Source organism: Buteo buteo, chromosome 3 (genome assembly GCF_964188355.1).
Source record: "Buteo buteo chromosome 3, bButBut1.hap1.1, whole genome shotgun sequence".
NCBI lineage: Eukaryota > Metazoa > Chordata > Aves > Accipitriformes > Accipitridae > Buteo > Buteo buteo.
This window is the reverse complement of record NC_134173.1, coordinates 63,797,313-63,811,524: the sequence shown is the minus strand read 5'-3', so window position 1 is coordinate 63,811,524 and position 14,212 is coordinate 63,797,313. Positions and strand designations below refer to the sequence as shown.

Sequence of the window (14,212 nt, the reverse complement as noted above, 5' to 3'; positions counted from 1 at the left end):
TGTAACACTTATTACCTGCAGTAGCCACTGCTAACAAACAAAAACAATGTGTAAAAATGTTTCCATGCTCCATTTTTGCCTTTGTATACTCAGTGCCTCTGCTGTTGTCCTCTTGATTTTAGTAATGACATAACTTTGGTGAGTGAAGGAACTCAGACTCTTTCTGGGTAGGTTAATATTTGTTGATACATTTGAAAAAAATATTTTTTTTTCTCCTTTTTTGAAGGAGAAAAATCTTCAAAGCCTTTTTGTTATCCCAAAATGAAACTGAACAGGGTACAAACCCACGGCTGTTTTTCAGACAGCCAACGTTTCACAGGACAGATCTCGAGGGTGCCAGGTTGTTTGGCGTAAGATTCGTGAGGACCTGAAGCAAAGGCTCCGTTACCGCGTCCCTAATCGCCTTCATTTTCTGGATTTTTCTGGACGACCTGTCAGAGTTGGACAGCGTAAAGATGGCGAATGGAGAAAGACCGAGGGCCTCACTCCGGGGTGAGCTGCTGAGGGCAAGTTCCCGATGCTCTTCGCCCGCCTTTCTCCTTCCCTGCGGAAAACCTCCTCCGGCCGCCCTAGGGAGAGCGGCGGGACGGGACTGGGACGGAACGGGCTGACGCCTCATTCCCCTGGAGCCGTCAGGCTGGAAGTCGCAGCGACTGAAATACCACGACAGAAACACCCCAGCGCGCCCGTGAAACGACGCTTGCCGTCGGCAGGCTCCCCGCCGAGCCCCCTCTCGCCACACCTCGTGGCGGCCGCCCTCCCGCCAGCCTCCCGCAGCCCAACCGACGCCACCGCCCGCCCCCCGCGCTGCTCGCCCTGCTCGGCAGGTACGCGCGGAGGCGCCCGCTGCCGCCGCAAAGGCCTTGCGGGGCTGGGCCTCTCCGGCGGCGGGGGGACGCCGGCGGCTCGGCCGGGCGCCCGGCGGCGGCCCCCCGCCGGGGACGGCGGGCCTGGGGGAGGCCGGCCGGGAGACTACGTTTCCCAGGGTGCCGCGGGGCCGGGCGCCCGGCCCCGCCCGCCTGTCAGCGGGAGCGCTGCAGGTTGATCGCCGCGGCTGCAGATGAGCGGAGCCCGCGCGCGGGCGGGGGGGCGGCCGGGGCAGCGCCGCCGGGGCCGGGTCGGCGGTCCGGCGCACTATGCGAGGCCGGGAGGATGGCGGTGGAAGGTAAGGGCTCCGCGTCCCCTGCCCGCCGCCCCCGGGGTCCCTCCCCTGTCTCCTCCCCCGGGCACTCACCTGCGCCGCGGCGGGGCCGCCCCGGCCCGGCTCGGCTCGGCTCGGCGGGAGGTGGGGGGGGCAGTGCCCGCCGGCGGGGCCTGAGGCGGCGGCGGCGGCGGGGGCCGCTCTGCCGCCCGCTGCCCCGGCCTCGCCCGCGGGGCGCCCGGCCGCCTCCCGCGCCCCTGGGCTCGGCCGCCCCTCAGGCGCCGCGCCTGCCCCCGGGCCAGGTGGCGTGGGGTCGGGCCGCGGCGGCCCGCGGGAGGGCCGGCCGCCCGCCCGTGGGGGCCGGCGGCGGCGGGGGCTGCCCGCGCAGCCTGCGGCAGCCGGAGGCTTCAGTCCGGCAACTTCCCGGCGGGCCCGGAGGTGCCGCCTCTCCCGGCAGGGGCGGCAGACCTGCGCCGCCTCCCTCCGAGGTGGCCCCGGCGGCCCCGCTCAGCCCGCCGGGCGTCTTCCCCGCCCCGCCGCCGCTCTCCCGCCGGAGCCGAGGCGCCGCCGTCCCTCGGAGCCGCCCCAAACCCCCGAGTGCCTGAGGCCGTGGTGCCCGCGAAGCTCCAGCAGCCCCCCGCCGTCCTCCGGCGTGGGCGCAGAGCTGTCGGCGCCGGGGCGCGCTCGGCCTCTCCTTCCCCCCTAGGAGATGCCCAAGCCCGTGGGCCGAGGTGCCCGGCTCCCGGGCAGGTGGGAGCTGTGAGGTGTTCGCCAAGTGCCCGGCCCCTGGTTAAGTTCCCGGTAGCTGAGGTGGTGCCTACCAAGAGCTGGAAAGGTGGACGCTTTGTTGGGGTCTTCCAATAGATGCTGGGCTCCTGTGGCAGTCTGACGTTGGCTGCCTGTTCCCTTTCCGTGGGGCTTTTGGGAAGCTGGAGGAGAGATGTGATGAGGTGTATGGGAAAAGGCAAATCCACTTTCCTGCTGTCCGCTTCCAAAATTCACTCTGTTTTCTAGCGCTTTAGAGCAAAGCGTTGAGAATCCCTGGGGTTTGTATCCCGTCTTGCTTTCTTCTGTGCCCTTGGGAAAGTTTCAGAAGTCCACAGTGTGAAAACCAGCCATCTCACTCCTCTCCTATGCTTCATTTGGGGTATGTTGGGTTTTTTTGGTGTGCTTATCTTGAGACCGCCTTGAGCTTTTTTTCTCAGATAGACTGAGATCTACAGTTCCATCAGAGACCACTTGCTTTATTGCTGAAAATCATGCTGAAAGCTGTCTTTTGCTGAGTACCAAAGTGGGCAGCACAGATGATAGTCCAGCAAAAACTTGGGCTCACTGAAGGCAGTGGGCAGCTTAACATCCCTGAAAAACAACTTCCTAGGCAAATCCAAATAAAAGTAAACAAAATCACTGTCTCAGAGGTGTCTGTGTACATCTAAAGTTGTCCATCCTAAGCTCTAAGCGTCTACCTGAGTCAGACAGATGTGTTGTGCACAGGCTGCTCTACTGAGTGGCAGTTTTGAAGACTGTAATGATGTAAAGAAGGAAGGTAGTGGTCCTGAATAAAAGCATTGCTGCTTCAGTGGCAAAAACTTAGCAATGTGAACTGGGCATGTGTGCCCGGTAGTGGGTAAGTAAGTAAATGAAATGGACTGCCATGCACCAGATGGTTCATATGCCAGCAGCAACCCCTATTTCAGTGTGCTCTCTAATGTCATCCTCCTTTATTTACTTGAAGTCCTTCTCAGTCGGTTTGCTAGATCTTTTCAGGTCTGTAATAATTCCTGTCATATCTGCAGTGCCTTCCATCTGAGAATCTGTAAAAGCTCTGTAAATATTAATGAAGGAAAGCTCTGCTAAAGCTTTGGGAAGCAGTGCCTTTCCCTTCTCCTGAGATGGGATTTTTTTCTTTAACTCATTCTTCCCATTTCCTTTGCCCAGGATGCATCCCTGCGATGGTCTCTCAGAACAGGCTTTCTTGTATGTTCTGCTTTCCTCCCATTTTGGGTTTTTCTCCCTCAACTTTCTTGCGTTTGCATAATTCTATTACCCTCACACTAGCACAGCAAGATGACTACTTCTTCAGCACAGGTAGCCATGCAGCTGTGACTACTTTGTGTAGACGTAGTGAATGCACATTTAAGGCCTTTTCTTATCCATCATTTTCTGTTGGAACTATGTTTCTTTGTGCGACTGTACTTAAAAGCATGCTTTTATCATAATGCATCTTCTGCAGTATTGGAGCCCTGGGTGTGACCCGTATTCTTTTCATGAACTGCAACTTTCGGAGGGTAACATGTGGCATTACAGCTTCTGTTTGGGAAGCTGAGAGGTTACTTGTCCCTCATGGCTCTGATCACCACAGTGTGCCCATCATACTCTAGTCAAAAATAAAGTTGGTACTGAATCTTCTAAATTGATAGTTTTGTAGAAGAATGCCAATTTGCTGAACTCAAAATGTCTTGGACTCAGGAAACGCAGACTACTTTTTTTTTTTTCCTAGTTGTTTGATTTGTTTGTTTTCATTGGAAAAACATTTTCCGGGTTTGCTGCTTGGGATCTTGACAGCATAACCTGCTGTACGTCAGCTCTGGAAGCTTGGAAATAAGGAGAGCCCTGAAAACCTGGGTTAAGCTGAGGTTGTCTGGCCTTCCAGTCTCTGTGATAGTAGGCTGGGAGCTTGGCTAGGATGGGCTTCCTGGGTCTTCAGACCTTTTTATAGTGTAGCAAGGCTTCTAGATGGCTGGACTAACTGGCTTCTTGTGTAAACTTGCAAGTGGCTGGCTCTGGCATGCAACTAGCAGGGAGTGGAGAGGTCCCTGGGGCACAAGGGAACCACGGATCCTGGAGCATGGGAGTTCCTGGCCAGAGCCAACATCCGCTGCCCCACCAGTTCCGCTACGGCTATTGTTCTCTGGAAACTGCCCATTTGTTAGTCTCAGCCATGAATCCAGAGACTCTGTGTTTCTCCTTTCAGAAATGCTCTGTGTGGCTAAAGTGAAAATAATTTGTAACTTGTAGTTTGTGGAGAATCTTTGAAAAATTCTGATTTCATTTTATCTAACAAACTGTTGAAGTCTTCCTCAAATTCGATTATTTTAGTGCTGTCTTAGCATGGAGTACTGGAGTTTAGTTATGGCAACAGATGTCAATGGTTTACTTAAGGAAGATATCCCAAATTTTTTACTGGGATAGCTGGCAGCGATGGATTTGCAAGTACGAAATAGGAATTTGGAGGATACTACAGTTCCTTGCCAGTTATATGTAATACATACCTGAGCATCCCAAAAGAGATTATGTGGACTGGGATGTCCTTTGGGCTGTGCAGTACCAGTGCTTTGTGATTGATGAAAGGAGTGGTGTGTGTATGGGGAAAGCGGGTTTGCACTCCTTGATATGAGCCCATCTAGATGGGAGCACTGCCAAGGTAAGTCTATTTTTAGACCTAACAGTTTTGACAATGTTCCTTTAAGTGGTTTTTTTTTTTTTTCCCCTTTAGTAAGAATGAAAGAACTAGGTCAGAGCCAGTAGAAAAAGGCTTTTGATCTCTGCAACAGTGATCTCAAAATTCTTTCTTCTTTTTGCTCTTGTGCAGCAGAGGTAAAGGGGAAGAGAAAAATGGTGATTTCTTCCCCCCAGTGTTTATTGCACAGGAAAGTGAGAGACTGACAGCACCCACCAGATAAAGTATGCATGCAGGTAATTCCACAGAGTTCTGTTTGATCCCCTGCAGCTCTGACCTGCAGTGTCTTTGAGATTCCTGAGGAAAAAAGTGCTAATTATATCATGGAGTTCTTTCATAGTAAGTGTTTAATGAAGTTTGGTCTAACGCCATTCCTGCCGTGTATAGGCTTTGGAAAGTGCATACATATGTTTGTTGCTGGTCTCCTCCTGAAAGTTTACATAAAATTCTACAGTCCTGTGGCTCTTCTGTAGTGGGCTCATGCTATTGAGACCCTGGATCTACCTACGGGAGAATATTTTTTTTAGTATGAGGTGGAGCCTTGCTGACAAAATGACAATGACTCTGGCCTTACCCCTTGGTAATCCTCAAGGGGACGAGAGACTTGAAGGAGGTTAGGGCATTCTGGGGTGCGGCATCAGGGTTAACTGCCGCAAGACTGAAGTTATTTGCAGCTTGTAGCCAACTTCTCTCAAAGCGATCCTCTGAATTTCAGTAATGTGATATACCTGGGTGGAAAGTCTTCAGTGCCTAGCCAACTCCAACGGATATTGAATGCTGCCCTGTGTTTCCTTAGAGACTTGAGATATGGTGAGCTCATAGATGTGCTATGCCAGGAGTTCAGGACCATCCAAGGGACAGCTTTGAAGCAGGTTTCAATGTAGGTACCTATCATGCCGTTTCAGGGTGTCCCCAAAAGTACAACTCTTTTGACAGGTATTCAGTTATTCAACTTTTGTCTTATTCCTACACCCACTCCAGGCGCAGACTAGATGTCTCTACATTAAGTTTCCAGGGAATGTGATCTAACAGATGGGTTTTCAGCACACTTAATTGCCTGTGGAGCAAAGAGGTAACAAACCCTGTTATTCAAAAATAGCATGTGCTTCCATCAATGCTCGTGTTTTCTTCAATAGTTTCCAACTACTCCTTAGCTTGAGGGACTCAGACACGTGGCTCGGAAGGAGGGCTGAGACACTCATCTACCTCTCCAGTTGAAACTGTCGCATCGGGTCATAGCAGAGGAGATGGATAAGACCAATGGTGGAAGTGCACACAGGGCAGAGAGGAGTAAGACCTGAACTCCAGCCTTTGGTCTTGGTACTGGTTCCGTATGTTATTTAGTGACCATTTATTGCAAAAATGTATCAGCAATTATGGGATTCCAGACTGGAACATGGGTCTTCTCCAATCCACATTCGTGTGGCAGCCTTCTCGTTGAGCTGTAACACCTATACCCTTCTTTCTTGCTCAGAAACAGCATAACTACAGAAGATGGGGCTTCCCTTCTTGACACACCACCACCACCCTCCCAGCCACCCCAGTGTGCATACAGCTTGGTGGCAGTGTGTGCTCCTCTGCCTTGAACCACTGCTTAGAGCTTTCCTGTCTAGGTTGCTACGTTTGAAAAAGTCACAGTTCATTGCATCTGTCTTTAACAAGATTAGATAGTCAATGGTCCCTCTCCAAAGGAGTAATGTAGCTATCTGAGGCCAGGAGTGTGTTTTAGACTGCAAGTTCTCATTTTGAATAGGTACACTATGCTCCTCAGGCATGTTATAGGGAGACTGTGAGCCGAAGTTCAGAAGGCGCATTCCAGTGTGGGAACTGGAGACCCCAAAATGAAGCTGTGGCAACAAAGAATGTCACTGCACTCAGGTCTGTTTGAGTATATCAGATTGGGTGGGGATGGATGTGATTGCGGGTTACGTGGTCATTTTCCCTCTCTGCTTTTAGAAATGAACCCATATGAGGCAGGAATCAAGATACAGTACACACTTGGTGTATCACTGCAATTCCCTTAGATGAAATTTGGATGTAGGGTAAGAGTGGAACTGGAAACTCAGAAGCACTTTCAGGTCAACCAGTTTAGATACAATTCCATGAGTGTTTGGCCTTACCCTTTAAAATACTTGGAAGACTTAGAAGCTCAGGGAGGACATTGGATTAATATAAATTAGCTGTTTCAATGGAACTGAATCCCATCATAAGGATAAAACTTGTCAGGTGGTGGTGATGTACGGGCAAAGGGAAGGAATGGTGCTTTGAAAGTTCAAGTGCTTTCTCCACCAAGAAGAGAAGGCAAGTGAGCAAATTACAAGAGTTAGACATTAGATGCATTTCCTAACATACTACTGGCAAGTACTGACAAAGTCTGTAGTGATGTTGTAAGATCCCATGTTCAATGATTAAATGGAAATTATAAAACAGAATTCTTCCTGAGAGGTTTTTGGTCATGTCCCCCCCCGAGATGTCCAAGCATGGTGGGTAACATTCAAGGAGGTTGTATAGCTTTATTCTTCTCATTTACAGCTCAGTCTGGAGGGGCAGGGCAAGCTGTTTGGAGCCAGTCTCTTGTGCTTCCCAGTACTGCTGTGTCCTGAGGGTTATGGCAGGAGATCAGCAGTGAGAAGGTCAGAGTAAGGCACTGTAGCCAGGTGGTGTCAGAGTTGCAGATTGATGCAGGTTGTCCAGCTGATAACCCTGGAGAGGTTTCTGTCCAAAACATCATCTGTGCAGGCTTGCTAGTGAGTGCAGACCTAAGTATCTGGATAGCACTGTAAGTTTTTTTTTTAGCCCATTGGACTCTGAAAGTGCTACAGCTGGTTTGCAGAGGTAGTAGAGCTGTTGGAGGGCTACTGTTCAGTGCAATGAATATTGAGTTTCTGGGTTTGTTAGGGATACTGTGTCTGGTTCTGGTGCCAACTTTTTCTGCTGTCCTGGCTGAGAAAGCTTTACCTTCTTGTGCCCTGTCCCATCTCTCTGGTGTCTCTCTTTTTATCCAAACTGTATGATCTCTGAGGCAAGGACTCTCACTGAGATTCTCAGAGGTTAGGACTGAGCAATCCTGTTGTGGGTTATTTCTTATGAAAGCTGTTGCCTTTGAATGGATACAGATATTTACCCTTGCATATTAACAGTCGAACAATTCAGCCCTCAATTATTTGCTCAAAGCATGCAGAGAATGTGGAGGGAGTAGTTCTGGAAGGTGCCAAAGGCAAAGGTGGAGAAAAGGGCTGGAAAATAGAGTAATTTTGAAGTCTTCTGAAACTGTGTGGTTGGTGGTGGTCACTAGAGCAAATAGGATTTCAGGAACTATGAGGAATAGCTCAGAACAAGGCAAGAAGGATCATTGTGTCTGTATCATTGGGTATTGCTCTTGTATTTTGAATGCTCCCTGCATTTTTGTTTGCCACGACCCAGAAAAGGGACTGGACTGGAAAGAATACAGAAAAGGGCAGTCAGCTGGTCAGAGACGCAGTATGTTCTCTGAGGGCAGGTTACAAAGATTCTGATTCTTTAGCTTGGAAAAGAGATGACCATGGAGAGAATCCTTAGAGATCGATGGATGATTTGGAGAAGGTGAAAAAGGAACTAGGTCACAAGGCAGAACAATGAAGCTGTACGGCTTTGTGCTTAAAATAAAAAAAGGAAATAGTTTAACACAGTTCCCCAGGTGCAGCTTTCAACCTTGGGTCATTCCTAACCTGTCAAGGAAGGATCAATTCATGTAGGCCCTGCTTTCACATCATTTCCTTAAGCAGTGGCATAAAAGCCTAGACTTTTAGTCTGACCCAGCCTGATCACTTTTGTGACAACATCTAGCTCATCTTGTGTGCATCCAGAACAATTCCACTCACTACAAGAGCTTGATTTGCATCAAGTAACTGAGAGGAGGATTTGGCCAGGACAACCCAGGAACACAGGGAGGAAGATGGGGAATTGGGTACTGAGCTATAAAAACGTTAACAGACAGGGTTGTGATATGTAGCTCTCTTTTTTTCCCAATATATAAGAACTGATACTGTTCTGTACGAGGAACTGTCTGCTATATCAGGTCAATGGGACTGGGGGGGAAGGAGGGCCCCCACATTAGGCTGCAGCTGTAGAAATGCCATCCTGGAAAACACCAGTTCCCCACAGCAGGTAGGGTTGGAAACTGCTATACTGACCTGCATAAATTAGATGAAATATGGGCTTAGAGAGACCTTCAGGAGAGCCTGAAGCAGATTAGATCTACAGATCTCGGCCTTAGTGGCTTCTGCCTTGTGTAGGTTGTACGTTCCCTCACCTTTGCATAGGGTTGTCTTTCTCCAGAGGCGTCCTGTGGCAGGAGGACTACGAAGAGAATGATGAGGGAGTTGCTGTCAGTAGCTGCATGTTCTCTGTGCAGCATGAGCTAAACTTGGCACTAAAGAGCAGGTTTGTTACTTGGAACAGCAAGAATTCACCCTAATATGTGCTGCTCCTGGATGAAGCGAAAAGGTGGGCAGGGAGACTGAGCTTGGGCTGAAGTGAACTCTGCATTCAATTACAGGATCTAATATGGTTGCAGGGAGTATGTGACTGAACAGGAAAAGGACATGAGGAAGACATTTGGTGTGGATTGTAGCCTGTCTTCAGTACAGTCCTATCTGTCTCTATATAACATGGAACCTGGCTAGCTCATGCTCTTCAGCTGAACATTCAGATAATTCCTTCTCTCCATTCCCCCAGTCTTTTTCTCTCCTCTGCCCTGTTATTGGGGCTCTTTCTTCCCCCTGCCCCAAGAGGATTTTAGTTGAGTTGCTTCTCTGCAAATAACCTAGTAAAAGCAAGAAAAAGACTTTTAATAATGCTGTTTCAGAAACATAAAGAAGAATTGTAATGAGTGTAAATAGATGCTTTTTCCTGGATTTTCCTCTAGCAAAATAATTGCATACTCTGAGCTAACGGTTTGTTGCTACACAAATCAGCTGGGGTACTAGAGTGAGTAGGATACAGTGGTATGAGTAAGCAGTAGGAGGTGAAAAATTTTACTGGGGGAAGGAAAGAAAGCATTTCCAGGCTCTTCAGTTAAATGTGCAAGGGTAGGGGGATAGCCTCAAACAATGATAAAGGAGGTAACTTTTAGGCAGTTGAGAGAAAGCCAGGACTGAAAACAGAAGTCAACTGCCAGATTGCAAACTAGTTATGCTAGTGTGAATGAATAAATATATTTTCCTTTGCATTTTGATGACACTGGGCCTCACTCATGGGACAAGAAATAAAGCCTGGATCCACAGCTGAATTGCAGCCATTTCTGGGCCACATCTTCAGCAGACACCAGCTTTCATGAGTAGGGCAAAGGCAGAGATCTGTGATGCACGTCTGGGACAGCGCACCTCTGATGCTGTAGTAAAGACTTAACCTGTGTGTGTCTGAGCCGTTCTTTGTATGCTGGATAGGCTCACTAGTGTTTAGAAAAGGTTTCTGATGCAATGCTGGCTGATTATAGAACTGAATAGTAGGACTATTAGGACTTGAGATGAGGCATTCTTAGGAATATAATTTGTGGTGGAGCATGACTAGCTAATCTCCTGTTGTGGTTTAACCCGGCAGGCAGCTAAACACCACACAGCTGCTCACTCACTCTTCTCTCAGTGGGATGGGGGAGAGAGTTGGCGGGGGGAGGAAGTAAAATTTGTGGGTTTAGATAAAGACAGTTTAATAGGACAGAAAAGAAAGGGAAAAAATAATAATAACGATAAAAGAATTAGAATATACAAAACAAGTGATGCACAATGCAGTTGCTCATCACCTGCTGACCGATGCTCAGCCAGTTCCCGAGCAGTGGCCCCTGGCCAGCTTTCCCTCTAGTTTATATACTGAGCCTGATGTTATATGGTATGGAATATCCGTTTGGCCATTTTGGGTCAGCTGTCGCGGCTGTGTCCCCTCCCAGCTTCTTATGGCCCCCTCAGCCTACTTGGTGGGGTAGTGTGAGAAGCTGAAAAGTCCTTGACTTTGACAGTAAACAGTCTAAACTTACTTGACAGTAAACACTGCTTAGCAACAACTAAAACATCAGTGTGTTATCAATATTATTTTCATCCTAAATCGAAACCACAGCACTGTATCAGTTATCATGAAATCCCGTTGCTATACAAAGGCAGAACTTGCATTGCTGAGGCTCCAAGGTCTATCTCGCATAGTGATAGTATGCAGTCTGTCTCCTGAAGAGCAGGTGTAACAGTTCCTGTCTTCTATGTGTACAGCATTTGCTAAAGTGTATGAGATAAGAGATGGCAAGTGGATATTGCCATACATAAAATAAGTAGTTTCCGGTAGGAAGATTGCCAAAAATGCGGAAGTACATTTCTTAGCTGAGTAAACTTAAGTACATAGGTATCCTGGTGGGATGAGGGTCTTAAAAGGCAAACTTAACCCATACAAGAAGAGAATTTCTTATTCTGGGCTTAGTGTTTCTGTTCTGTAGACAACTAAGGAATCTTTTCTTCTCTCTATACGCTTGAGATTTGCATGGCCCTCAACCAAGTTATGAGTTTAGTTTGATTCCAGATGAAACTGCTATGTTACTAATTCTGGTTTCTTGCTGTATTTCTGACGCTGTACAAGACACCCTACCATCAGCTACCTCTTACAGCTGAGGTGTGTGGAAGAGATGTATGTGGAGTGTAGCAGATTGTCTCACCTTTTTTCTCTTTCTGTGTTTGGCTTTAGTTTTGAGCACTTTTTCATTGTTTCCAGAGAGAACAAAAGGCTTGTAGTAGTAATTGGCTTGGTACCATGGGATGACTATGCAGTTAACCAGCTAGAGATGTTCAGGGATTGTTGCATCAAGAATGCAGTTACTTTAAATTTTGTTTTGGTGATGATAATTCTAAAGGGGTAAAAAAGGCACAAGCCCTGTAATTTACAGTTACAAACTAAAACGAACACTCCTCCTCAGAACACTTTGTCCCCTTCTGCCTCTACCCTCTTCCTATGCCTGTCTCCCCTTTGCTTTGCCCTCCCTGCCCATCTTGACCTGGTTCAATGTCCACTTCCTTGCTGCAGAGCTGTCTCTTCTCTTGCCCTTCAGGATACCTCCCAGCTGGAGGGTATGTCCCACTGCTTGAACAAACTCTTGATTGTAAAATTCATATGTTGTAAGAAGTTTATTGTTTGTTAAATTGATTAATCCAGTAGATGATTAATAGTCATGATAAAGAGAGGCTAGAAAGACAAGCAACTCTGTGGAGGGACCAGAAGGTACAGCAGTGTGCGGCTGTGTCTGTCAAGCCTTGCTGTCTATGTCTGAGCTTTGAACTCAAACCTATGGGTATGACTCATCAGTAGCAGCAGTTTACAAAGCACCCCACAGCTTGGTGCTGGCCTGGCTTTTGGCACAGCCTATTTGTAATCGCTTAATGCTGACATTTGATGCTGACCAACAGAAGCAGATAGCTAGACACCAATATTACTTCCGCTAAGTACTTTGGGACTTCAGCCTTAGAGGAGGTTTCTGATAAATTCATGTTATCTGTACCGAAGTAGAAAAGGTCCTGACTGATTTGGTGGGCTGCTTTGCTCTGTGTGAATGCTGCTGATTTGGTGACCATTAGATAGGCAGATTTGAGAAACAGTGGGCAAAATCTTGAAGCTACTTCCTCAGCAGGTTGCCAGCAGTATTTACTAGGTGGCAACATAAGCAACAGGTTGTATTCATGTGAAACTTTGACTGCAGTTTCAGCTGGTCCAAAGTGATGAGTTGGGGGAACTGTGCTGATTTACATTAGCTGGAGATAGGACTGTATGGAGAAGTAATTCCTATAGGCAAAAGCCAGACAGTTTCTCAAAACTAGAAACTGATTGGTGAGGCAGATGGACCATCCATAGGAGTTACAGAAACTGATTACTGTGGAAAAACTTTCTGCCAGATAAAGTAGTCAAAATAATCCTAAATTTTATGGTACAAATTAACGTCACCTTATTAGCTGTTTTTAATCTGTTTTCTACTATTGTAGAAGTGGTACTAACTGCTCAGGTCAGACACAATCTTTGAAATAATCCCATGTTTTCTAGGGGTATTCAGGGTATTCAATCTGGAATGAGATCTCAGTGTTCTCAGTGTGAATGTCTCCTCTCTGATCAACCCAGTTAAAGATTGTGAATGACGGCAACCAGAAAGCCCCAGGGATGTTGTTTGACTACTTGGTATGGAAATGCAGCATCTGGAAGTGTGTAGAAGTCTGACTGAAAGCGCTGACTGCAAAATTCGATGTGGTTGGAGATTTGATTTGCTTTTGACAAAGAACTGGGCAGAGATGGAAGGAACAGGTCCAGTGAGAGCAGCTGTCCAATGGGAATACCTGTTAAATCTTCATGACCTTCATGAAGACTCGAGGTGACTGAAAAGATATCTGGATTCTTTTTATAAGGTCCCTGCTGTGTCCAGCCTGAGTTTGTTAATGTTACAGCCGTACAGACTCGCTTCTGTCTGTCTTTTTCAACAATGTGGCATTTTATGGTGGGAGTAGCAGGTGGATCATATGGACTTACCTCTTAGCATTGTGCAGCTAAGTCTGTGGCATGAACACTTAAAATGGAGTTTGCATGTTTGCCAGCATTTGACACATGAAAGTTTTCTAAGGATTGTTAGAGGTTGGATGGGTATCTCCCGTGCCTGCTTTTGTCTCCGAATAGCAAAAGCTAGCATATGACTGTGATGCACATGGAGCAGGGCACATGAATAAGAAGATGCTATTTTTACTCGATCACTTTTTAGAATAGAGCAATTGTTATTGCATGTAACTCAAGTACTTGCCAAATATGCTTTAATGTAGCCTTAATTGATCTGCTTAAAATTTTAAGCAGCCAGCAGTATTCCCACTGAAACAAGTAGTTATGAAATGTTTGACATGGTAGGCAGTAGAGTGCACAGGGGTAGTGATTGATCATAGGTTTGATCTGCTAAGCCTTGAGCCTACAGATGGAGAGACAAAGACTTTCCATCTGCCCATGCAAAACTTTGGATATATCAAGGCTGTGTTTTGAAGAGTGCCTTCAGGCTTTCCTCAAGACAGGATTCCCAGAGTACCCTCTAGTAAAAGGCAAGGCTTGTCCTCAGATGCCAGTAACCTACTATGGCTCTGGGTGACTTTTGTGTACCATCAAGCATGCTCAGACAAGCTGTCTCTTGGCTGCTTGCCACCCGGGAGGCAGGCATGTATGGGAGGAAGGTAGCGAGGGGAGCAGAGCATTCACGTTGCCCTGCAAGCTCTCCTTTCAAACTGCATACGCATACCATAAGGGATCTGCGTGGGCACAGACCTCAGCTCACATGGATCAGCTTCTGCAGGGCAACAAATTCTCGTGCTCTGTATACATGGAAAGGACTTGGGTTTGTGTTCTAGCATGTGGAAAAAATATGCTGTGTATTGCATTAATTTTGTTCCTTCCCTAGTTTTTTAGGACAGATGTGGTCATTTTTCCATTTTGGGTGCTTCACTTACTATTTTCTCGCAGAGTTTTTGACTGTTATAACTTGGCAGATCTCGGCAGTCTTTTCTTTAAAGTTCTGGAAAAGTGGATATTTTCCTGTAGATTCAGCTCTACCATTGAGCTAGGAGTGCGAGAGCACTTAAGTA

The 14,212-nt window shown here is 47.4% G+C and overlaps 1 protein-coding gene across 2 annotated transcripts in view; it reads left to right on the top strand.

Moving 5' to 3' along the window:
- The first annotated feature begins 1,031 nt into the window (after window positions 1–1,031).
- Window positions 1,032–14,212, top strand: part of SAMD12 (sterile alpha motif domain containing 12) — a 179,667-nt gene continuing 166,486 nt past the window's right edge. For both annotated transcript variants that reach the window (XM_075023851.1, XM_075023850.1), the window contains exon 1: window positions 1,032–1,165. In XM_075023851.1, the coding sequence (XP_074879952.1) occupies window positions 1,153–1,165 (13 nt within the window). In that variant the 5' untranslated portion in view covers window positions 1,032–1,152. The remainder of the gene's footprint in view (window positions 1,166–14,212) is intronic.